We start from the raw sequence: 23,238 nt of genomic DNA, 5'->3' as shown, positions 1-23,238 counted from the left end.
AGCGTGTTGGAACATATATGGATGCCTTTTTAAAAGAAGGAAACTTAGTATAGCCTAATTAGTAATTTGGCTATTTTAGTATGCAGCACATTTTTTTAAAGTATGCAAGGGTAAAATGGGAATGATTATTTCTCACAAATGTTTTAAATGGGAGATGGGCATAGTATGTCTGTCCAAGAACTTGACTGGGTTTGACAGTGCCTCATCAGCAGGAGTCCAGCTTGCTCGAGTCAAAGCTGGCGAATGGCCAGATGCCGTTGAGACACGAGTACTAGTTTGACGCAAACTTATTTAACATAATTGGCGTCCTCGTGGAGAATATAGACCACAAAATAGACCAGCAGACAACGGAGTACATCGCCTTCATACGTCTGTACAGACGGGTGATACTGGTGCTGCTGAACTGTCAGATGTCAAAGGCAAGCACCATCTAAGATCAAAGTCCCTGAGTTCGACAGTTCTATACAGGATGGCCCAAAAATCGGGACACATGGGGTTAATTCATTTATACAGGTAGGAACAACAGGTTCCACACTGCCCACCAGGGATTATTTGTCTATCGTGCATTTGTCTGTCGTGCACGAATGCGCTGTCCAACCAAGTTCCTACCTGCCCACTCCGAAGGAACGTGTTTTTAACACTGGCATTTGAACATTGCCACTGTTTTTAAGTTAACATTTTACTTGTCACGAACATGCGTTTTCCTTTTCAGAAAATATGAAATCTAATCGATTGAGACCAAACAATTTATGAACGTTAAAATATTACACCTGGAAATGTTGACACCGTCCTGAATTTATTTCAAAAGAAAATGTATTCGTGCATTACAGTACAGTTTGATTGCAGTCCGTTTCATTAATTGTAACAAATGAATAAACAACCCCATGTGATTTGTCCTTATAAATGTAATACTGTACACTCACCGTGAGCGTCCTGGCTTTTGGGTCTCCCTGTACCGCAAGATATCAGTACGAGGGGGAGGTCTTGGACACGTGCATCCGCTAGAGGCGCTACATTCGCCACTTTGCTGAACAAAGAGAGCCTCAACTTCTCGGCACGTCCGCACGGAAAGGAATGTTGCTACCCTCCCCGATCTGACATCGCCGCCTGAAGAACTCCTCGCGGTGAACACCGCATCAGCTCCATCCTCCAGCTCCCCATCATCACGGGCTCCTCCCTCGTCGCCACCTTCGGCCTCATCCTGCTGCTCGGTAAGATCCCTTGCCCAGGCAACATTCACAGATTGCCCCCCCCGTCCCCACCCACAACCACAAACAGCTCGGCGACATCCTTCCTCGGAATTTTTGAGCGGTTGCGCGCTAATGATTTAAATACAGCGACAAAAAGCCACCCCACTTTACACTTACAATTAAGAGTTAATAATCTGGTCGTGGCTTTGAAGAGCGATGTTTTGGTGAAGGTCCTCGCTGGCACAGCAACTTTAACGCGGCCACGGAGTTGTGAGTTCTAATTCTCAGGCTCTTGCTGAGCTTCCCCCGCCGCGCTAATCCACTGCTGGATGAACGCCTACCCACATCTTGCCGCTCATCGATTGTGTGCTGGGGGGGGGGGGTGACCCATACTTCACCACGGTGGTCATTGAGGGTCTGTTGAATGGAGTTAGGGGTGAGGGAGGAGGGGACGGCATCGAGGACCAAGGGACCCGCCACTGATGTCAGCCGTGGGAAGGGAATTGACCTCGGGTCGCCGGGGTCATGGCGCAAGGCCCTCCGCGTGCCACGCCACCCGCCTCTCAACCTTCAACCGGAGGTCACGATTATTATGTCGGAGCCGTGGTCATGGTTCGTTATCATCACCCATGATCAATCCACCGCTGGATGATGGTATATTTCCTCCAGCCAACTTTAAGCTAGCTCCCTTTTGACACTTTAGTGGAATGTACTTCTAGATTTGAAGTTTTCGTGACTGCAAGGATCCATACTCTTTGGTTCTTTCGGTAAAGTCACGTAGGTAAAATAAATCACAGCTAGAAAATGTCTACTAAAGTAAAGTAAAACACTTTTTTTTACTTAAGTAAAGTAAAAAAAAAGTTCTAGCTGTGATTTTCACACCTGATGATGATTTATTGTGTTGCAATTGAAACGTCGTGATTTAATTTACTTTCATTTATTTAATTTTTTTACCTACGTGACTTTACCGAAAGAACCAATGAGTATATGTAATGTACTTCTTCACAGTCGTTTTTTAAAGTACCACTGTTTAATGTTGTGACGCAAGGCCGTAGCCATGGAGTCAACATTGGGGGGGACCAAATTTTCCAGGGGATCTGGGTTCCCCCCCCCCCCCAGAAAAAAATCTAAATTTGAAAACGAATTTCCTGCCTAAAATATAAAACAATCACTAACAGATGGGATGGACTTTTAGACATTATTGTAAAAAATAAATAGTGTATTGTATTACATTGCTCTGTTTTTCTTCTGTACCTTTTCTTGTTTCATTGTATGTAATGGCAGAGATTAGGGATCAATAAAGTACAACCATAACCACAATAATATAAACATAAATCTATGCATTGTTATATGAAGACAAGTCCAGATATTGTGGCCAAGCTTTAGCAAAATTGTTGTTATTTACATAGCATATAATTCTTTTTTTAAATATTTTTGATAGCAATATATTGGGGGGGACATTTTGAGCATATTTGAACATTGGGGAGGATGTGTCCCCCCCAATATATATTATAATTACGGCCTTGTTGTGACGCCTTCGTGTAATGTACTTCCTACACAATTGTTTTCAAAAGCACCACTGTTTTGTCTTTTTGCGTGTGTGCTAATATTGGGCTATTCGTCATTGTTTTTTGAACGGTCGTCATCAACGATTGCTTCTTGCGGTTTTTTGTTCTCATTAGAAATCAAATTTTAGGGTAAACATATCAGACATTGGACCATGGCTTGAAAGGTGATGTTCTACACTCTGAAGATGATGGCTGCAGTCTGCTTGCTGCTGCAGCTGCCACTGAAGTTCCTCAATGTTGGTGAGCTGGGCTCGGTATGAACATCCCACAAGCAATCCCATCCGTCCTGCTCCTGCTACTTCACTCTGCATGTTGTTCATCAAGAGGGGAGATTTCAGGTTATAAGTGAATCTGTATTGAATTAATAGACATGATCACAAGAAACGCTGGAACTTGTTGGAAGTCAACAGTGGTTTCACTATGGACAAACTCACTGCCACGATCAGAAATGCTGTATGGAGTTTTTACTGCTAGATTAAAGTTGTAAATTAGGAGAGAATCACTCCACCATGTATGTACGTAATGTTTAACTTCTTTTGCACCGTATGAGGCTAACCGTGCTAATCGAAGGTGATCAGAAAGGGCACCTTGATTTTGTTGATATTGACTTCCTTGATTAGTATACATAGCTTCTCGACTCTAGAACGTGAATCGGTGTAATATTTTGACATTCAGGTCTCCCTCGCTCTACGCGTGTTGGGTTCGCGCGACTTCGCGAAAATGCAGCTAACTTATTTCTACACAAAATTCGCCACGTGGGTTTTGAATTCGCTCACATGCGGCTATGCGGTCGGACGTGGGACAACATTGTGTGTGTGTACTGTGTGCTGTGTGTGTGTGCTGTGTATGTGTGTGTGCTGTGTATGTGTGTGTGCTGTGTATGTGTGTGTGCTGTGTATGTGTGTGTGCTGTGTATGTGTGTGTGTGCTGTGTGTGTGCTGTGTGTGTGTGTGTGCTGTGTGTGCTGTGTGTACTGTGTGTGCGCTGTGTGTGTGCTGTGTGTGTGCTGTGTGTGTGCTGTCTGCGCAGCTCGGCAAGCAGCTGTCCCGTGCTGTGTGCTTCGTGCGCCCCTTTTCTTTGAACGCATCTACCGCATAAAGCGAGGGGGGGAAAAAACCCCTGTGTATGGTGGCTCACATCTGAACATTGCAAATGGTCACGTGTTTTCTAAAGTGTACACTCTCTGAACAGTTTTGCAGTGGAACGTGTCAAACACATCGTCAGCAGGACACATGGATGTGGAAGCGGTGACGACACCTCAAATGCACTCCGACTTGTGGATATCTCCAAGAGTCATGCTTGATGAGGTAAATCACAAAAGATGTGGTTCAGTTAAGCATCTCCAGTTGTGGGAATGGGCCGGAACGCCGTGGTCGGAGTGAACATTTGAACCCGGACTGCGTTCTGGAAATAATCAAGGTTTAATTTTGTTATTTGACTCGCAGGTAGACCCCTAGACTAACAAAGATACCCACAGACACGCTCGGAGACCCACAGGCATGCAAAGAGACCCACACACGGTGCAAAGCTCCTCCTCAGATCGAGTGTATGGGCCAAATCTAGTGGCGGGGGGAATCATTTATGAGTTCCCAGAGTAATTTCTTCCCATTTCCAGCCCTGATCTTCATCCCTGTATAATATAATCTCACGAAATGTCGACTGACAAATAAAAAAAACGTTGAAAATTTTTGGTGGAATGACATTTTTGTTACACATTATTGATGTAAATTCGTCGTATAATACAGTACATTAAATATTACCTCGCATGCAGTGATTGCAGTTACTACACGTTAAAAGTGTTTTGTGCTAAAATATAGTGTTTGTAAAGCCATTGGGTTACAAAACGGTTTTACCATGTGTGTTACACGTTGAATGTGCTTGAATCATTGCAATACTTTGTCAAGGTTCAGATGCTGGATTGGAGAGCAACTCCGAAGGAGCTGCTTCCTGTATCCGCACACCTCGAGGTTGTCATCAGCAAGTGTGGGAGGGTGAGTGTGTGCGTGTAATTTTTAATTCTTACTTTCGTCATTTTGTGACTCAATTACAGTAACGCATTCACCACCACTCTCATTTTTGTTGTAAATTTGATTCGGAATGTGTATTTATATATATACTGTACAGACAATTCAGTGAACAGTACTACAGTACTATATTTGCCAATACCTTTTGTAAACAAAACGGTGTCTAGCGATAATAGAAGAGTCTTCTTGCGCTTTTGAGTGAAATTTTTTAACACGTTGGGAGTGGTGGTATAGTGGTTTAGCACTGCTATGTACCTGGTTTCCTGAGTTCAATGCCTGGCCTGGGCTAACACCAGTGGCGATTAATACCTCAACCGGTCAGTTACTTGCACACAGTGACCATTGCGGTGAAGTAGGGCCAACCCCATCACCATTATTGTTAAGGAGGCCTGCATTCAGCAGTGGATTGACGCAGGGTTGCAAATAATTATACATTTCTGAGTATATAGTTCGTGTATATAGTAACCTGCCCATCCATGGTATGTGCGTGAACAGTTTGCTTTCTGCTTTGGACCCCTTGATCTTTCACAACCACTTAGGTGCCGGTAGACACCAGTTTTATAACCTCCGGTCTTCAGAAAAATTTTCTTTCTTCATATGAGCAGCTCAAACTGAGTATAGATTTTTGTCATGGCTGTATATGTAGAGAATGCTAATACATTGTAATTGTTTAAGTGTTGTTATGTTACATTAACTTTCTTCACCAGCAATCATTGTATTTGTGGGCAATAATGCCAGCTGATTATGTATATTTTTTCAAATGGATTTTACCATACATTAATCACGTGTACTCTGTAGGTGGTGGAACAGAAAACCGACGTGGATATCCTGGAGATTGTTATCACCGTCATGTATGTCGGTGGAAGTGATCTCTTTCCTGATAAAGGAAGAATACTGCAGGTTCGAGACAACATTCGAGGACTCAAGCTGCTGCAGCCAAAGCAACATACATCAGCCAGCCAGGACTATCAGGAATTCGATATTGACCTCTCCAACAGAAATGGTAACGTTCTAATTGCATTACTGAGGTTACATTTATTATTAGGGCATAGTTTTATTTATTTTAATTTAAAGTCATGACAGCACATAGTGATGTAAGCTCATGTAAGAACAATTCTTCAAACGAAAAATGTTCTATCTGTAATTATGATGCTAAATGAGGCCTGAAAGGCATCTGCAGGTTATGTTACATATGGAAGTCAGACCTTGCAGAAAGAAGATGATCTCATAGTTTTTCATTAACTTGATGTGGTGTGCCGCTTGCGTTATTATGTTCCGGCCACAATATTTTAAGTATTGGTCGAAGTATAGCTTTAGGATTTAGGGCTCAGGTCTGGACAATACAGAATTTGTTTAATTGTGACATAAACTATGGGTAGAAAATTGTCTTGCAGACGCTTACCTGTGCTATGTGGCCTGCGTTGTGCGACACCAGCCTGAAGCCTCGATAATGAGAATGATTTATAGTCACTTCGCTATGTTGACTCATTAAACATGCAAATTACGTCAAAATAATGCGATTAGAGTGCGATAATGATACGCTTGACCATAGATTTAAAGCTTTTATTTGTATTGTATTAACAAATGTTCAAAATGCTCATTTCAGGTAGCCTTGAGACACAACGACATAAATATACAAGCACTATGAATTGGGTTGCATCTTGTTTTAACGGCATCCTCCTGACCCCTTTCATTCTCTTCTCTCCTACTGATCCTTTATCTCTGCATTGATGATGTAATAACCTTTTGTGACGTACTATTCAGTAAGTACAATATTTGAGCAAATAGATATTTCAGCAAGTGCGATGTAGCAAAACTGCATCGTGACATCGAATTTCCATATTTTGGTTTCATGCTTGGGAGTTACATGCCTCTAAACAATGTTATAGAGAGGGATCAATGCCTGAAATATGCTTCCAGTAGCAAAAGCCCTTTCTTGATATGGATAATCAGATGTTTTATAATAGGAAATGTTCAGTCAATAATTACATGAATTAAAACAATATGTAATCTCTAAAGAAAAACTATAACATGGTCTGTGAATTTAAATATTCTTAAGGTTATCTTATAACGAACTTTGTGTAAAGTTGATCTTACATTATTTTATATTCATTACGGTTCTATAACTATCCTGTTGTGTGTTCTCAGTGACGGCGGTGTCTTATATGGCTACTCTGGATCCTGCCTTGGCTCTGGATGGAGTGAACATTTCACTGGCAGCTTCTGTGATAAGAACACAGGTAGGCACCTACTCTTGGGTTTTTTCGGTAAAGTCACGTGGGTAAAAAAATAAAATGAAAACAACTAAATTAAATCACGACGTTTCGGAAGCAACACAAGCCTCCGTCTTCAGGTGGAACACGCCACAGCAAAATCACTGTAGTGAATAGACAGAGCTGTTTAGAGACACGCGATTATATGGGGTAAGCAAAGGGGGAGGAGCCAAGGAGTGGGGGGGGGTTAGGGGCGGGGGATTAGCTGATTAACAGATAAGATCAGGGTAAGTGTAAGAGAAATGTGAAGCAGCCAGGGCGGACCGAGCATTGGGATGCGGATACTATAGAGGCTCCTGGGCTCCTGGGCATAATGCTATGGGGGTGAGTATTGGGGCACTATTAAAACACTGTACGTCAAATTTCTGAGTGATGGTAGTGTATAAAGCTGGGAGTAAAAGAATGGAAATACGGATATGACTGTAAAACTATGAAGCAGCTAAAGTTTAACTTGGTTAATTACATCCTTCTAATGATTGCTCACCATTTACATACTACAAAAGAGGTAGGCACCTCTTTTGTAGTTTTGAAAGGGCTTTAAACCACCCCCAATGATTATCTGACATTTCTGTCACAGTCTGGACATTCTCAATTTCACTAAAACGAGTCCACACACGTCACTTGTTTACCTCTTGACGACGGTCAAAGAAGAGGGAGACATGCCAGTGAAGCCGCAGATAAATTCATCTGCATGGAGTAGGGAACGGTTGTCATTGATCTGTAAAGGGGCTGTGGTCTTACCATTTACATCCTCAGCCTTACCCCTTTCATTTATGTGGCTCTTTCGAATGAGCCCGAATCCTCTCCTGCCCTTACCTAATCGCCATCCAAAACGTCGTTTAATGAAATAAACATACACAGACAAAGGTTCATCTCTTCACGTAACACTTATATATAATTTTTTATCCCATCAGCCTGTGGGACTTCTATACCAATGTTATTCAGAAGCATTTGCTTAAGCAGCAGACCCTAGACCAGTTTCAACCTTTGGTTCTCATCAACAGAATTAGGCTTGTGGAAAAAAATATTGCTGAGTTGTCAAGCTATTGGCAAGTGCATTGCACAAAGACTGGGGTTCATTCAGCGCAAACCAATTTTACTACGTGCTATCCATGGGTAATTTAATCAATGGGCAAACATTCCAATAGGAGTGCTATTCCTGCCTTAAACATAATGTATGTCACGTCTTCTGTTTCTCTTACTCTTTCACTTTGGCTCACTGCCTTATTGAGGCCACACATCGCTCTTCGAAGGGTTAATGGTACAGCAGGTGTGTTTATTGTTCATTTTATGCATACTGTATAGTCATTAAAGAGTTTAGCGTGTGTGTGCTTTTTAGTTTGGTACTGAAGCTGAGATTGCAACATCAACACTATTCATCATGCAAGTCGCCAAATTTAAGGTAAATATTTTCACCTGAGACATCCTTCAAAATGTATATGTGATGTTTTAAACTGAGATCCAAAATGCTGTCAAACATGTTTTATGTATGATGCATAGAATGGTATTGTGTCTGTTCTACATGAATATCAAGGAAATGTTGTAATGCCGGAAACTCGAAAATCATTCAAATTCAAATGCGATGAAAATGTTGGAACTCTCTTGCCTTTAAGTGAAAATTATATCATTCATGAAAGCGAGGGGATCTGCAATTGCTCCCCTTATGCACAGACTATGGGATATTAGGCAAACTATTGTTAAGGTTACACAAATAATTGTTTGTGTATGCTCCTTGGTCGTAATGACATGCTGTAGCTGTATGCATGCAACACTTATTTCGAGAGTGTTAGCTGCTTTATGGAAATATCGGCATTTGTACAATCATCCACCCATCACACATGCGTATGTCATGCTCAAAATCACCACAGATTTTTTTTTATTTGCGTGTAACTGTTGACTTAAAATGGCTTTTCACACTTTCAACCATGTGGCCATGCCATTTGGTCAATGAATATTTGTTTAAGGATCTTTTTGCAATATTTGATATTGTGTATAAATCACATTTTAAGACATGCTTATTTAACAGTGAGAACAATGTTCTATTGTAATGCAAAGTATGTGAAGGTAATGACTTGTTTTCTTTGTGCAGACCACCCCACACCATGGTCTGCATTTTGTAGGATTTGTGGTGGCATTTGTGATGGTGGGACTGGCGGTCGTATGCATATCCCTTCTAAGACAGAATAAATGTTGGGGTGTATGCTCCAAATCCACACAGACTACACAGGTAATGTGTGAGACGTTTGTATAATTCACTGAGCTTCTAGTTGTACAGCACATAATCGCAACTCCAGGATAATCCAGAGGTGGGGCTTCCTCTGTGTATCCATTTTCTTAACAGAATTCCGTTAATTCCAAGAAGACCACATTTTTCCCATTTAGAGCTTGTAATATAATTTATATTACTTTCCATGTTCTACAATATATGTTTTATAAAAATATGAAAGGGGAAAAATACAGTGCAGTACTGAACTCGCACTGCCTGGCATACGATGTTTCTGCGCAGCATGGGAACATGGCTAACGAGTCACAATTGCTGTGCACGCCATTCATTTTTCCCCCCACAAATGTATATTTGTAGCATCCCTCTCAACGAAACCTCCCATGGTACACAAGACACGGTATATCCACCCAGGTTGTTTCGAGGACACACTGTTTATCTAATTGAGGGTGCAACTGTGGCACAGTGGCGCGTGCATTGCTCGATTAACTGAAGCTCTAAAATGGCTCTGTTGACCCAGCAAGCTGGTGTGAAGGAAAGATGACAGGACAATCCCAGCAGCAGTTAAATGTTATTAATCATGGCAGAACCCCCTCTGGGAGTGTCATGCAGGTATAATTTTGTAGTGGAGTAGACATAGAATGATGGAATGCCTCATGAATTACGCCAAATGCATCACCACATCCACTCATCATCCACTTTTGGGGACGCCCCCAGCTGCATGCTATCACTGCCTATACAAATGATGGATAAAAGCACACTATTGAGCAATAGTGTGCTTTTATCCATCATGTACATCGATCTGCGACAGTGTGCAATGTCATAATGAATTTCAAACTTTAAAATTTAGCTGACATTCTGCAAAACTGGCGACCATGCCAGTTTAACTGAAGTGAAATGATCAGAAACACTTAATACCGCCTCTGATCTTGAGTAACATTCCAATTACATAATTATTCCGCTTATTTGTGTAATCTTGCCCTATTGAATCCAGCACTTTGTCACAGTGCAACTGTGATATATGGCCTAATAAATGTGTGCACCCTTTGTGCATATGCCAGGTGCAGCAGGGTGTGCAGAGTGCGTGTAGTGAATCTGTGTGTGCAGGGGAAGGGCAGACGACCAGTGCCATGGCCTCTCTCCCTGTGGAGCGGCTGGAGAGCGAGGAGCTGTGCAGGGAAAGGAAGGAGGCCGTGGACATGCTTACTCATGCCATACTGGAGACATTTGGCAACACTGCCCAGCCTATACGGTGTTTGGACCTTCAAAATATTGAGAGCCCTGTACAGGTGAAAATATCCTAATTTTTCAGTGGCATATTAATTTAATTGGGGATCAGTGGCGCAGTGCTTAACACACCACGCTGAGAACCCGGCGACTTGAGTTTGATTCCCAGCTACAGCTAATGACAGTGGCGAATGATATCTAAACTTGTCCTGCGCCTACCCTTTACCAACCCACATTTAGAGACATGGTGATGTAGGGTCAATACAAGCCCCATGACTAACACAATGTACAGAAGCTTTAATCCAAGTGGATTGACAAAGGACTTAAGATTATTTATTTAAAAATTAAGTTTAATGAAGCCTGCAATATATTTGTGTTGCCCGTGCTGTTCTACAGGCATATGGATTTTTGAGCCAGCTCATAGAGAAGTTTGACATTCCAAGGGATGCCGTGCAGCATGCTCTTCGCTTGCTATTGCCTCTTCATAGCATGAAGCAGCTTCAGGAATTACTTCGGCTTGTTCACCCAAACACGTGCTCTGTGCCTATCAGGTACCTGTACAGTATTTTAAGTGCACATATTCACCCCACCAACAGTGATGAAGATGGGCTTGTTTAGCAGGGCACGGCTGCCATCGTGTGATTTTAAGACCACACTTCCGTGAACAATACATATGGTTAGCTTTTTTACAATGAACGAATTGAGTACCATACTTGAATGCTCGTTCAAAGCATGCCATCCTTTCTCTTTTTTTCACATTCTAATTCCAATCTAAAACAGATTATGCATCTCTACTAGACACCATGGCACAGCCAAGATGGACCTCAATGTTTATCTGTGTTTGTTCAACATGTAATGATGCAGATGAATTTATTACATTTATTTCATATGGTCACGATGTATTCATCAAATCGGGTGTGTAATCATCGATTACTTTCATATTGCATATTTTGTATGCATTTGTTTGACCTAAATCCTGCAGCCACTCGAGGCACTGCATTCACATCTAGGATACAAATGGGAAAGACATAAAACATTTTAAGAAAGAGATTATTCCTGTAGAATGTAGTTTTACAGACATTTCCAAGAACTGCCAGCATACTGATATAATTGACCAATTTGTGTATGGTCCTGTAAGTGTGAGAATAAAATCATTTAGATACAAAGGAACAATCGTATTTAAGTAAAACAAAATATTGTAACTATGTCTCAAGGCTGATGTGTGACACGTGTGTAGGGTCTCTGCAGTTGGTGTCCATGAAGAAGGTGTGGATGTAGCTGCGTTCCCCGTGGCAGCAGGGCTGGTGGAACATGTCCGAGCTTCTCTCCTTGCCTCATGTAGGCAGAATGCCAAAGTGAACTCTCCACGAATGAAGCAAAGGTAAATCGCCTCGTCCTTTTTAAATACAAATAGAGAATTTAGAAAGATGAAATGCAGCCAAATTTACTGGTAGCTGATAGTTTCCTGTGCTTATGTTTGTTTACTAATATTGACTTGAATTAATAGTCACTGATCACTCAGGCAACTGTGATAGATCTATTTATTGTGAACATCGCTCCGTTATATTTTAGAAATGTCACATTCTAGAAATAAATACCTCTTCACAGTGGAATAATTCGATTTAATATTTTTAGAATACAATAAATTAAATTGAAACAGGTTCACAGTGTATACGAACTACATATGATAAATGTTTGTGCACATAACCAATTTTTGATGCATGCCAATTTGATTTGTCATTTACTCTAGAACGTTAAAAGAGGCAAAACTGCAGCCAGCCAAGTTGGTTTCTTCTCGTCATTCGCGCAACTCAGATATGTCACTGCAGCCATCGCAGTTGAAGTCATCGGAGCCCAGTCTGGAGGGTGAAACGTTGATGCTGGATTCCTCCGGAACTCAGGAGCGGATTTTTGTCTTCCGCTCACAACCCGAAGAAGAGAGCAATGCTGTAGTTTTTAATAAGAAGAAAAAGAGGAATTTTTTGAATTATAAATCATCAAAGATTATGGATGTCGCAATGTAAATAACCTATTTAATGGTCATTAAATATTGATAAAACTTTTAGTGTAGAAATGAAAGGACTGATTATTTTAATGTACTGTAGATCCCATTCAAGCCACTATTGTTTTAATCCGCTCTCACTCAGCGTCTCACGCAGCAGCTCTCACACAGAGGCTCTCACGCAGCAGCTCTCACACAGAGGCTTGCACTCAGCAGCGCTTACAGAGGCTTCGCACACAGAGGCATCGCACACAGCGACTTGCACACAGCGGCTTGCACACAGAGGCTTGCACTCAGCTTCTCACTCCACCGCTGCCCTCACCTACGTTCCCTCAGACCCACTCACTCGTCCGCCCCGGGCGGGGGGATCTACAATCACCCGCCCGGCGACTCGTGAGGGTTGTGGTCCATTCACGGCTTGAGCAGCAGCGGCGAGACGTCTTCTCTTGCTAAAATGTTCACAATTGTTTGTTTTTTTACAAAATCTGGCCAAATTATCGGAGTGCAAAACAGCGTGGATTTAGATTTGCTGTACAAGTTACACCACCATTTACATTTAGTGTTATACCGTCTGCCCCTGGCACGATGCCAAATATGCACCTTTCAAATTCTGTATATTGTACTTCAACACGTTCCTTCAGAGTGGGCAGGTAGGAACTTGGTTGGACAGCGCATTCGTGCGATCCGTGTCACGCGGCGTAAGCTGCGTGGGGCGTGGGGCGGCGCGTCACGTGGTGCTGAGCCCGCCCGAAGCGCTCTATGAAATACAAATAGAGGGTGTGGCTATGCACGACAGACAGACAAATAATCCCTGGTGGGCAGTGTGGAACTGTTGTTCCTACCTGTATAAATGTAAGAGTGCAGTACTGTATTGTCATTTGTAAATGTAATTGCTGTTTTTATATGCTTTTATATTTTTGTATTAAATATCAATAACTGCATCAGTAGTTGTGATTTTTGGTTGTGATCCCTCTGAGGCATCTGTAGTTATGATGGGTCCCAAAGCCACTTAAATACAGCGAATGGGCCACTAGATGGAGCTGGCGACATGAGGAACTGCAGTGGTGTTTACCCTCACCTATTGCAGGAAAATAGGTACACCATGTGCATGGTATAACTGTAATGTTCTCCAGCTGTTCACATATCCATAGATGCCAACACATACGGTTTACCCGTATTCTTGTACAGAGAAATTGAGTTTTCAGGTCCGTACGGCGTATAGCCGTTTCAATACGGGCAAATCAAATTCTCCCTTCTTCTTGGTTCTTTCGGTAAAGTCACGTAGAAGGGAAGTAATAAAATAATAAAAATAAAACAATTCTCACGACGTTTCGGCTACAACGCAAGCAGCCGTCTTCAGGTTGCTTGCGTTGTAGCCGAAACGTGAGAATTGTTTTATTATGTTTTATTTTTATTATTTTATTACTTCCCTTCTACGTGACTTTACCGAAAGAACCAAGAAGATGAATCCCTGCAGTCACGAAAGCTTTAAATCGAAATTCTCCCTTGTGATGGAACTTTGTAGGATGAACGTTGAGATGTATGAGGGCACGGGCAGTGCCGGATTAAGCTCGTGCGGGGCCTGTAGCATATGTTATGAAGGGGCCCTAAATAAAAACAAACAATTTTTTAACTTGCATAGTAAAGTTATTGTATGTTTTCATTTGCTATACAGCCAGATAATATGACAAATCGCTAACCTTAAACACCCAGTCGTTCATAAAAGTTTAAGGCGGTATAGTACTATAGTAATAGAGCAAGTGCAGAATCACTGAACCGGAATTGATAGCTTGTAGCATATGATCCTTATGGCGGTACCCCGGGGTACCAATTAATACAAACTGGCCGAGGAAATTAAATATTTTATTTCTGGGATACTATTTTTTCCAGGGGTGTACTTAACTCCGCGACTGGGGTACCAATCAATCCGAAATCGGTGCCACTCCGCGATGTCGAATCGCAGCGAGGACGATTGCGCCGAAACCCTGAAGGCTCGCGGTACACACCGTAGTGGTGCATCGTGAGTACAGCTCGTCGAGATGAGTCGATTGCCGCATCGCCGACCATCGACAGACGAAAGATGACTGCATCAGGGACATTGTGCGAGAGCCGGGGTACTATGGAAAGCTTGGACCGCCATAAGGTTCACGTGTAGCTACTGGGCACGGGGTGACCAATAAGGTCTGAATTTGTCCATAATAAGGGAGGCACTGATAAGGGGTTGACAGGTTTGCATGTCTGACCTAATGACATATCTGCCTATGGGGCCGTCCATAAATGACGTCACGCACCTAGGGGGGGAGGTGGGTCAGACATTTGTGCCGATGTATGACGAGGGGGGGGGGTGAGAAATGTGACGTCACATCAAAATGCGCAACTTTTAATAAATATAGACAACACGTTCTACTTAATTAAATATACTTTTTAATAAATGTTTTCTCCTACAACATCAGAGTGCAGCGCCACATTAAATACGCACTACAATGACAATAGTTTAAAGCGATATGAAGCATGTTTTATTTTCAAAATGGAAATATGGTTGGGGGGGGCAGAGCTTTGTAACGTCATATTTGAGGTGGGGTCTGACTTTTTGTAACGCCGTGTGACGAGGGGGGGGGTCAGAAATCGTCCAAAATCGCGTGACGTCATTTATGGACGGCCCCTATATACCTCAGTCCCCAGCGAGTCGGATATGCGACGTTGTATCTGCATTGCACGTGAACACAGAAATGAGAGTCATAAATGCCGGTGGCATGCAGGCTCTACTGCACTGTCATTCTACGACTGCTGGATTCAATCTTGATTTGAAGCTTTCGTGACTGCAGGAATCCATACCCTTTGGTTTTTTCGGTAAAGTCACAGAGGTAGAAAATAATAGATCACGACGTTTCGATCTCAACACAAGCGACCGTCATCAGGTGAGACGATCACAGAAGGGAAACTGCTGAAGCAGACGTCGTGATATATTATTTACTACCGACGTGACTTTACCGAAAGAGCTAAAGAGTATGGACTGCTGGATTGTACACCACGTGACGAACCCCCGCCTCCAGGAGGATCCCTGCACCGTGACCACGCCCCCCAGGTGGATTTCTGCACGTGACCACGCCCCCCATGATGATTCCTACACGTGACCACGCGCCCCATGAGGATTCCTGCACGTGACCACATCCCCAGGTGGATTCCTGCACGTGACCACGCCCCCCAGGAGGATTCCTGCACGTGACCACGCCCACCAGGAGGATTCCTGCACGTGACCACGCCCCCAGGAGGATTCCTGCACGTGACCACGCCCCCCAGGAGGATTCCTGCACGTGACCACGCCCCTCAGGAGGATTCCTGCACCGTGACCACGCCCCCCATGAGCACTCCTGCACGTGACCACGCCCCCCAGGAGGATTCCTGCACGTGACCACGCCCCCCATGAGGACTCCTACACGGTGACCACGCCCCCCAGGAGCATCCCTGCACGTGACCACGCCCCCCAGGAGCATCCCTGCACGTGACCACACCCCCCAGGAGCATCCCTGCATGTGACCACGCCCCCCAGGAGCATCCCTGCACGTGACCACGCCCCCCAGGAGCATCCTTGCACGTGACCACGCCCCCCAGGAGCATCCCTGCACGTGACCACGCCCCCCAGGAGCATTCCTGCACGTGACCACGCCCCCCAGGAGCATCCCTGCACGTGACCACGCCCCCCAGGAGCATCCCTGCATGTGACCACGCCCCCCAGGAGGATCCCTGCACGTGACCACGCCCCCCAGGAGCATCCCTGCATGTCAAGAGGGGGAGGAACCCTGCAGGGTGACGCCCCCCCATGAGGAGTCCTGCAAGGTGACGCCCCCATCCCCCACCCCCCCGTCCCAAGCGAGAGGAGGAGCCCCGCGCGCTGCCATGGCCGCGCTCGTGCGCCCCATGTGCTCGCGCGTCCGCGCCGCCGCCACCACCGCCACCACCGCCGCCGCCGCTCTCCCCTCTCTTCCCCTCTACCACCCGCTCCCCTCGCGTCTCGCGGCCCCGCTGTGCTCCCGCCTGGGGGTCCCGGGGTCCCATCGCCGCCCGTGGAGCAGTGCGGCCCCGTCGTCGCCGGGCACCGGGGCCACCACCCTGGCGGGAGCAGCAGCCGCGGCCGCCGCTGTCCCGGGGCCGCAGCAGCAGCAACAGCAGCAACAGGATGAGGAGGAGGAGACGCGGAGGCGGCGGCAGCGGGCCCGCGGGTTCGCGCTGCGCCTCGCGGGCGCCCTCGCGCTCTGCGGGGGCGTCTCCGGCGTCTACGTCTTCGGTACGGAGGGGGTCCGACGGGGACCCGAGGCTGGAAGCCGGGAGGCGGTGGGTTACTCGTGCAGAGGAGCGGGGGGTGGGGGGGGGGTCTCTGAAGGAGTTCCGGGGGGCTGGTGGAGGCGTCCTCGTGGGGGTGAAGGGTACCGGGCATGGAGGTGGTCGGGTTTGGAGGGGATCCAGACATGGGGAGGGGATGAGGGCCGGGGGTGGTGGGAGCCCCCGGATGTCAGGGCACGGGATGAAGAGGGCAGTCTGTAAAGATGCACCCGGCTGGGATGGGGCCACGGGTCGTGAGGAGTCGGGGTGCAGGGTGCGCTTGGCCTGTGGTTGGGATAGAGACGGGCTCTCGGGGGCGGGAGACCCCTTGACGACCCCTTGACGTGAGGCAGACCCGGGCCGTGAGGGAACCCGCGGGGTGCGGTAGCTCGAGAGCCGGCAACTCGTGCCCCTGCGCCACGCCAAGAGTTTCATCCCCCCCCCCCCCCCATTTATATAACAACAAAAAAGACGACTCCGAGTGTCACTGTCGAGTTCGTCGACATGACGACGCCGCGTGGCCCGTCGCGGTGACGTCACTGGCGTGTTTGATAACGCGGTGACGTCATCGGCGCGCTATGACGTCATGTTGCTCGGGTGGTTGTAAATCTCAGGGCGTGAGGGTTGGCGCCCGTGCACGACAGCCCCGCCCTCCCCGCCACGTGCGTGTGACAGGCCGGGCGGGCAGCTGCGTGAGGTCACGTGCTCCACGTGTTCTCAAGGTCACGGTGGGGTCCCCTGAGAATCCTCCCGTGGCGTTTAAACTCCACACTCGAGCTGGGATGATTGGTCAATTAAGTTAATCTGGCCGACTAGAATTTGTAATCAGCCACGTTCTTGTAGTTCATTACATGGGTTCACTTAAAAATAGCGTGCTCCCACCTCCCGAAGGCGGGGAAACCCCCTTCCAATTCATGCGCAAGACGGGCACATGATATCCATGCTGTGTCCCAGTAGGAACCGGTCTGACAGCATCCAAACGTTTCGTCTTCGCAATCCTCAAGTATCAATCATCCACCTGCACGCATCAGCTGAAACAGGACGACCCATGGGCGGTCTGTCGCCTCTTCACACTGGAGCCCTGACCTACCACTGCCCTTAGAGCAGGGCTCGGCAACCTGCTGCTCTGGAGCCTCATGCGGCTATTTGGCTGCCCCCTTGCGGGCAGCCGTTTCTTGACAAAACTGAATTAACTTTATTTGGTTTATTACACGTTTTAACACGTAGTGCAGGCGGTCCCCGCTTTTACAACACAATGCATTCCTGGCTCTTCTGTGAAAGATTGCTGACCCCTCACCATGGGAGTACAGTTTACCATGGGAGTCCAGTTTACCATGGGAGTCCAGTTTACCATGGGCAGCAGTCGGCAACCTGCGGCTCTTTAAGGACTGCTTTCGTGACGTTGTTTATTTATGACCAACCGTCTCATTCACCACAGTGCAGTGCGGTATTTGAAATATTGAGGGTTTTTTTACCGAATTCGGAAAAATGCTTCTTGTTACTTAGCTTGCTGACCCCTGCCCTAGAGATACAATCTTACTGTTGGTTGCATGTGTACAGTGTGTATATAAAAGGGTTATCCCAAAAGTAATTGATACCGAAATGTAAAGTTGGGGCTTGGTCGAAAACTGGGAAGTCTGCGTATATTTACTGTGGAAAAGTTGACAAAACTTCATAAAAATAAAGGAAATTTTACAATTTTCCACCAAATGCTGATGAAAGCTGTCTCACAAATCAGGCTAAGTCATCACACTCACTGTTGTGTACTAATGTGTATTTGTCTTCCATAGTTATGTTTGTTATGTGCCATATCGATTACACAAATATAATTACCGTACTTTAACATTTTATGAACGAGTGTGCCAAGTAATTGCATCTGCTCTTGCTCACAGGGGCCAATGCACTGGACGAAGATGGAAAGGAGGTGCGTGGTATCTTTATTTCTATTTTGTATTTTACCAGGTAAGGTCCACAGCTATTTCGCTCTTTTTCAGAAGCGACCTGGCCACAAATGATCATATGGAAATGTACAGTAACCAAATACTCAACGCATTTTTAAAAATCATCACTAAGCTGCACACATAAGATGTGTGCTCAACTGAATACAATGTGCATCTCTTGTACAAGCTAAGAAACACAACAAGAAACATTGCTAACACATTTCCTTCTCATTGAAGTTTCTATGTATATTTTTGTACTTTGGACAAGTTTCAAAGTAAACCAGTGGCATTGTTCATAAAGTACCTGAAACGTTTACAGGATTGTCAAGTCAATGATGTGGATTCTGTCTGACCTTACGTGTTAGTTTTCATGGATTGTGTGTCTGTTTTTGCGTGTGTATCTAGTGTGAACACACGAGCAGTGAATTTGTTTTTTTTATCCACAGGTGCCGGATGAATTTGATAATGGTAAGGACAGATTTGGGAGCACGTGCGTGACCTGCAGAAATTAACCAGAACGTGCACTCATTTGTCTATGAAGAAGAAATGACTTGTAATTGCCAGGTGCAATGTCAGAGAACGTGTTTGGTTAATTTTACAGGTGCACGTTTTTGGTGTGTCATGCAATGGGAATGCAAGACGTTTTTTTCACTTAGAACAGGATGAAAGCTATTATTTAGAGACCATGATTTCAGCTAATGTTATTATTATGTGGAACTTTGAATATTCATGTTTTTAAATCGTGTTGTATGATGTGTACATAGCCTCACGAATGGGCTGTTGGCCATATACTGACGACGACTATGTTGTCCACTGTTTTGTCATTGCCTCATTCTGCATTCACCTCGCTTTGGCTGCACTGGCTGCGATGTACTCGCTAATGATGTGGGAGCGCTCAGCTATTATTCATGGGCAGCATTGTTACTCTTGAAGCTGTTGACTAGTTCACCAGCCTCCACGTGGACATTGCCGGTCCACTCCCCCACCATACGAAAGAAGAATAGGAGTCACTTTATTTTCACCTTTTTGTTATTAAAAGTACTGCTTGTGATGTAATCTGTACATATCTCTGATATTAGAAAATAATGTTTTCATTTGCCACGCCATAAATTTACATCAACGTAGCCAAATGGTGTTTTCCAGTTAGCATTTTTGCCCATGATTCACAATTAATTGTACCAAAAAAAAATGTGTCGTTATTACCCTCCACCATCCAACACAACCAATCAAATAAATCTTCTCGTGTTCGAGCGTTTAACTTACCAATTATTATTGTTTCAGCTCACCATGGGAAGGAAACATTTCTCAGCCAATTTTAGGAATTAGATTTGACGTCTCATTTGAAACTACAGCAATCCCTCGCCAACCGCGGACTTGCCAACCACGGCCATGGTTCCCCTAACCCCCTATTCCCCAAACGCCCTGTACTTTACTAACCGTGGATCTGCCTATTGCAGCCTTTTCCAGAAACCTAACCTCCGCGGTTGGCGAGGGATTACTGTACATTGATCATCAGAACTAAATCCAGGACATCAGAATCACAATCTTGGAAGTCAGAATTCATATTATCGACTGCAACAGTTTTTATTCATTTGTGCTTATTCCATATTTTATTGTTAATACCAACCATAAATATAAATCAACAGGACAATGTACGCTCATCCTGCGTACGGAATGACAATGGTGTGTCTTGTGTTGCAGATCCCATTGTAGTACAACAAGTGAGGCGTGCTTATCAGTACTTCAAGGACTACAGACAGGTGAGTTCAGCTTGGTATTGTTCATAAGCTTTCTCCACTTACTGGCCAACATTAACGGTGAGAATTTGGGACTTTCGTAGATTATGTGAATGTATAACCCTCGTGTTTTAAAACAAATGTGAATGTGTCATCAAAGATAGCCTCACCTTAAAACGCGAATGTAAGTACAGTGACGCCTTTTTCTTAGTGATTTTTACTTGCAGCAGCAGTTTAATTCTAGTCTTTTGCCCATATTGATGGCAGTATGTCTTGATTGCCCACAAAATATTTCTCAAAACCGAATGCTCATTCACACTGTGCAAACTATTTCAATAGGTGGCGCTCTGCTACCACAGACTTTTGCCTAAGTTGTAGCCACCCTGTCATCCCTAAATATAAACAATTTTTTAAAATTTTACCAGGTAAGGCCCACTAAGCTACATAGCTATTTTTTCAGAAACGACCTGGCCACAAATGAAAACCCAATTAAGTGGCTTATCAAGTGGAAATTTATAGCAGCCAATACTATAGCGCATGTTCTAAATGTGGAGGGGAAAACTGTGGAGGACCCCTGAGAGAAATCCATTCGACCACAGGGAGAACATACAAACTCAAAATATACAGACATCAGGGTTGGGATGGAACCCACAACCTCCTGTATACCAGGCGAGGTAGTTAACATCTCACCACTTGGGAATTCCATCTCAAATTCCGCAGGAATTCACAAAAACAATATTTCTTATAATATTGGCATTTGGATTAATGTGATTTACAGCTTTGTATAATTGTTCCAAATCGCATTCGAAGATTCATGCTTCATTTTTTCATGAGGATTGGCTTGGATATAAAGTCTAACATTATGTACAATCATTTAATGTGGACCAATATTGTGGATTTGTGCCATTTGGATCATATAAAACACTAACTTAGAATTCTGCTTATTTAGCTGTGAGTCACACACCGCACGCTTCCTTTGAAATAGACACATTTTTTCGCGGATGAATGGAATCACATGGCTCTTTCCTTCCATAGTCCATGGCGCACCGCTATGCCGCAAAAACATCTTATCAGATTTTATCTCTAACCTCTACGGTGTGCTCCAGATTACATGATTCAAGAATTGGTGCCCCCAAATTATTGAATCATTTCCTTTTGCATGTGATTGCATGCATGCTGTGTTCCAACATTTGGAGATTTCCTTTTGTGCTTTTTAAGATGTATGCTACCCTTGAATATGGGATACCAGCTCTGCGATTTCAGAATCAGAATCGTTATTTATCCTGGAGGAATCCAATGAGCTACAAAGCTATTTTTCACAGATGTCCGCTATGGACGGGTCAGCAAGTTGCAACAACAGAAGATGCTAAAAACAATAGGAGTGCAAAATAGAGAAAAAGGTAAGCGAGTCACTAAATAGAAATAATTAATTACGTAAGTCAGATTGATCAAGATTGGGCAAGGCAGCAAAAACGACAACAACAAAAACAGTCCCAGACCACACCGAGATAACATCACACTTTACTCCCTCAATACAATGGCAACTTAACATGGAACTATCGATACACATGTAAGGATCAAAGCTGCTAATAAAATTAGCAAAAGTGACTATATCCAGCACTAATGTTCTGCTTCGGGATATTGCTTGTGTGCTTTGTGCTTTTGGCATGCAACGCGTGTTGTTCGGCACAATGTTTGATACTTCGCTCCACATGCTGGGAGCTTTTTTACTAATGGGATACCAAATAATCGTCGTCAAATGAGGATCGATATGATCGTATATGACTGACGAAAATTTTTTTTTTACCCAGATGATCATTGAGCCGACAAGCCAGAAGCTGCTGCCGGACCCCCTCCGCGAGCCGTACTACCAGCCCCCTTACACGCTCGTCATCGAGCTGACCGATGTGCTGCTGCACCCGGAGTGGTCGGTATGGGATGCGAGCATGCACATGGACACATGCCCAGCCAGCCGCACACACGCACACACATTTGTATGCTTGTGATCAAATAGACGTTCGTGCAAATAAATGCATGTTCAGGCACTCGGCCTACCGCCAATCAATAAATTAACCAGGACACCAAGGACGTTACTTCACCATTGCATTTTTAACACCATGCATAGTTCAAAGTTTATGCTTTGTTACCCGTGGGTTGCGTGGCCCCTGAACGATATCCGTTTTTCTGCCATAGGTCACATCCTATGCGTTTAACGTGTGTCCTCCTAAATAGTGCATTATTTAGTCGTATAACTGTTATGTGGACATGGCGATGTTTAAAACAATAAATGTAAACCTTTCCTGACGTGTCGTCTGTGCGGTTGCCTTTTGCCTGTAGTTGAGCACAGGGTGGCGATTTAAGAAGCGTCCTGGCATCGACTATCTGCTCCAGCAGGTGGGCCAGCTGTTCGAGATCGTCGTCTTCACCTCGGAAACAGGCTTGGTATGCATGACCCTCTGCTTTACAATCTCCACCTTTATTTTAGGAACAGGTGCAGCCCCGCAATTGTTTGCTAATGCCACTGCTGGCGGCGGAAAGGCCTCCCATCGAAGGAGCTCTGGAGAGCCCCTCTAGACGGTATTTTATCCATGCTCATCCATACGCTGGCCAGATGTCTTAGGAAGAGATGGCAATACAAAGATCCCCCGTATAGCCTTAAAAGACTTGGGACAAGTGCTGTTAGCGAGCACCTATAAAGGCCGGCACGACACATGGGGTGGGTGGCCAACACCATGCC

At 44.7% G+C, this 23,238-nt stretch overlaps 2 protein-coding genes across 3 annotated transcripts in view; both read left to right on the top strand.

Moving 5' to 3' along the window:
* Window positions 1-1,028: 1,028 nt before the first annotated feature.
* LOC144933396 (uncharacterized) lies at window positions 1,029-13,440 on the top strand. Of its 2 annotated transcripts, none has more exons than XM_078858114.1 (12): window positions 1,029-1,211; window positions 2,873-3,012; window positions 3,950-4,065; window positions 4,663-4,749; window positions 5,581-5,785; window positions 6,931-7,022; window positions 8,395-8,457; window positions 9,145-9,282; window positions 10,344-10,565; window positions 10,900-11,054; window positions 11,741-11,884; window positions 12,254-13,440. In XM_078858114.1, exons 3-12 carry the CDS (start codon window positions 3,991-3,993, stop codon window positions 12,525-12,527), a joined length of 1,455 nt encoding a protein of 484 aa, XP_078714240.1. In that variant the 5' UTR covers window positions 1,029-1,211; window positions 2,873-3,012; window positions 3,950-3,990; the 3' UTR covers window positions 12,528-13,440. The 2 variants fall into 2 exon arrangements, with proteins under 2 accessions (XP_078714240.1, XP_078714239.1); XM_078858113.1 differs by having other exon boundaries at window positions 10,338-10,565.
* A 2,931-nt stretch (window positions 13,441-16,371) lies between these two features.
* The window catches only part of TIMM50 (translocase of inner mitochondrial membrane 50), a 43,780-nt gene continuing 36,913 nt past the window's right edge, over window positions 16,372-23,238 (top strand). Inside the window, exons 1-6 of the mRNA XM_078858112.1 lie at window positions 16,372-16,790; window positions 18,718-18,749; window positions 19,212-19,233; window positions 20,467-20,525; window positions 22,313-22,432; window positions 22,839-22,943. Of these exons, the coding sequence (XP_078714238.1) occupies window positions 16,403-16,790; window positions 18,718-18,749; window positions 19,212-19,233; window positions 20,467-20,525; window positions 22,313-22,432; window positions 22,839-22,943 (726 nt within the window). The 5' untranslated portion in view covers window positions 16,372-16,402. The remainder of the gene's footprint in view (window positions 16,791-18,717; window positions 18,750-19,211; window positions 19,234-20,466; window positions 20,526-22,312; window positions 22,433-22,838; window positions 22,944-23,238) is intronic.

The sequence above is a fragment of the Lampetra fluviatilis genome, chromosome 7 (assembly GCF_964198595.1).
Source record: "Lampetra fluviatilis chromosome 7, kcLamFluv1.1, whole genome shotgun sequence".
In the NCBI taxonomy this organism is placed as follows: Eukaryota; Metazoa; Chordata; class Hyperoartia; order Petromyzontiformes; family Petromyzontidae; genus Lampetra; species Lampetra fluviatilis.
The sequence above is the reverse complement of the archived record's forward strand: the minus strand, read 5'-3'. Positions and strand labels throughout refer to the sequence as shown.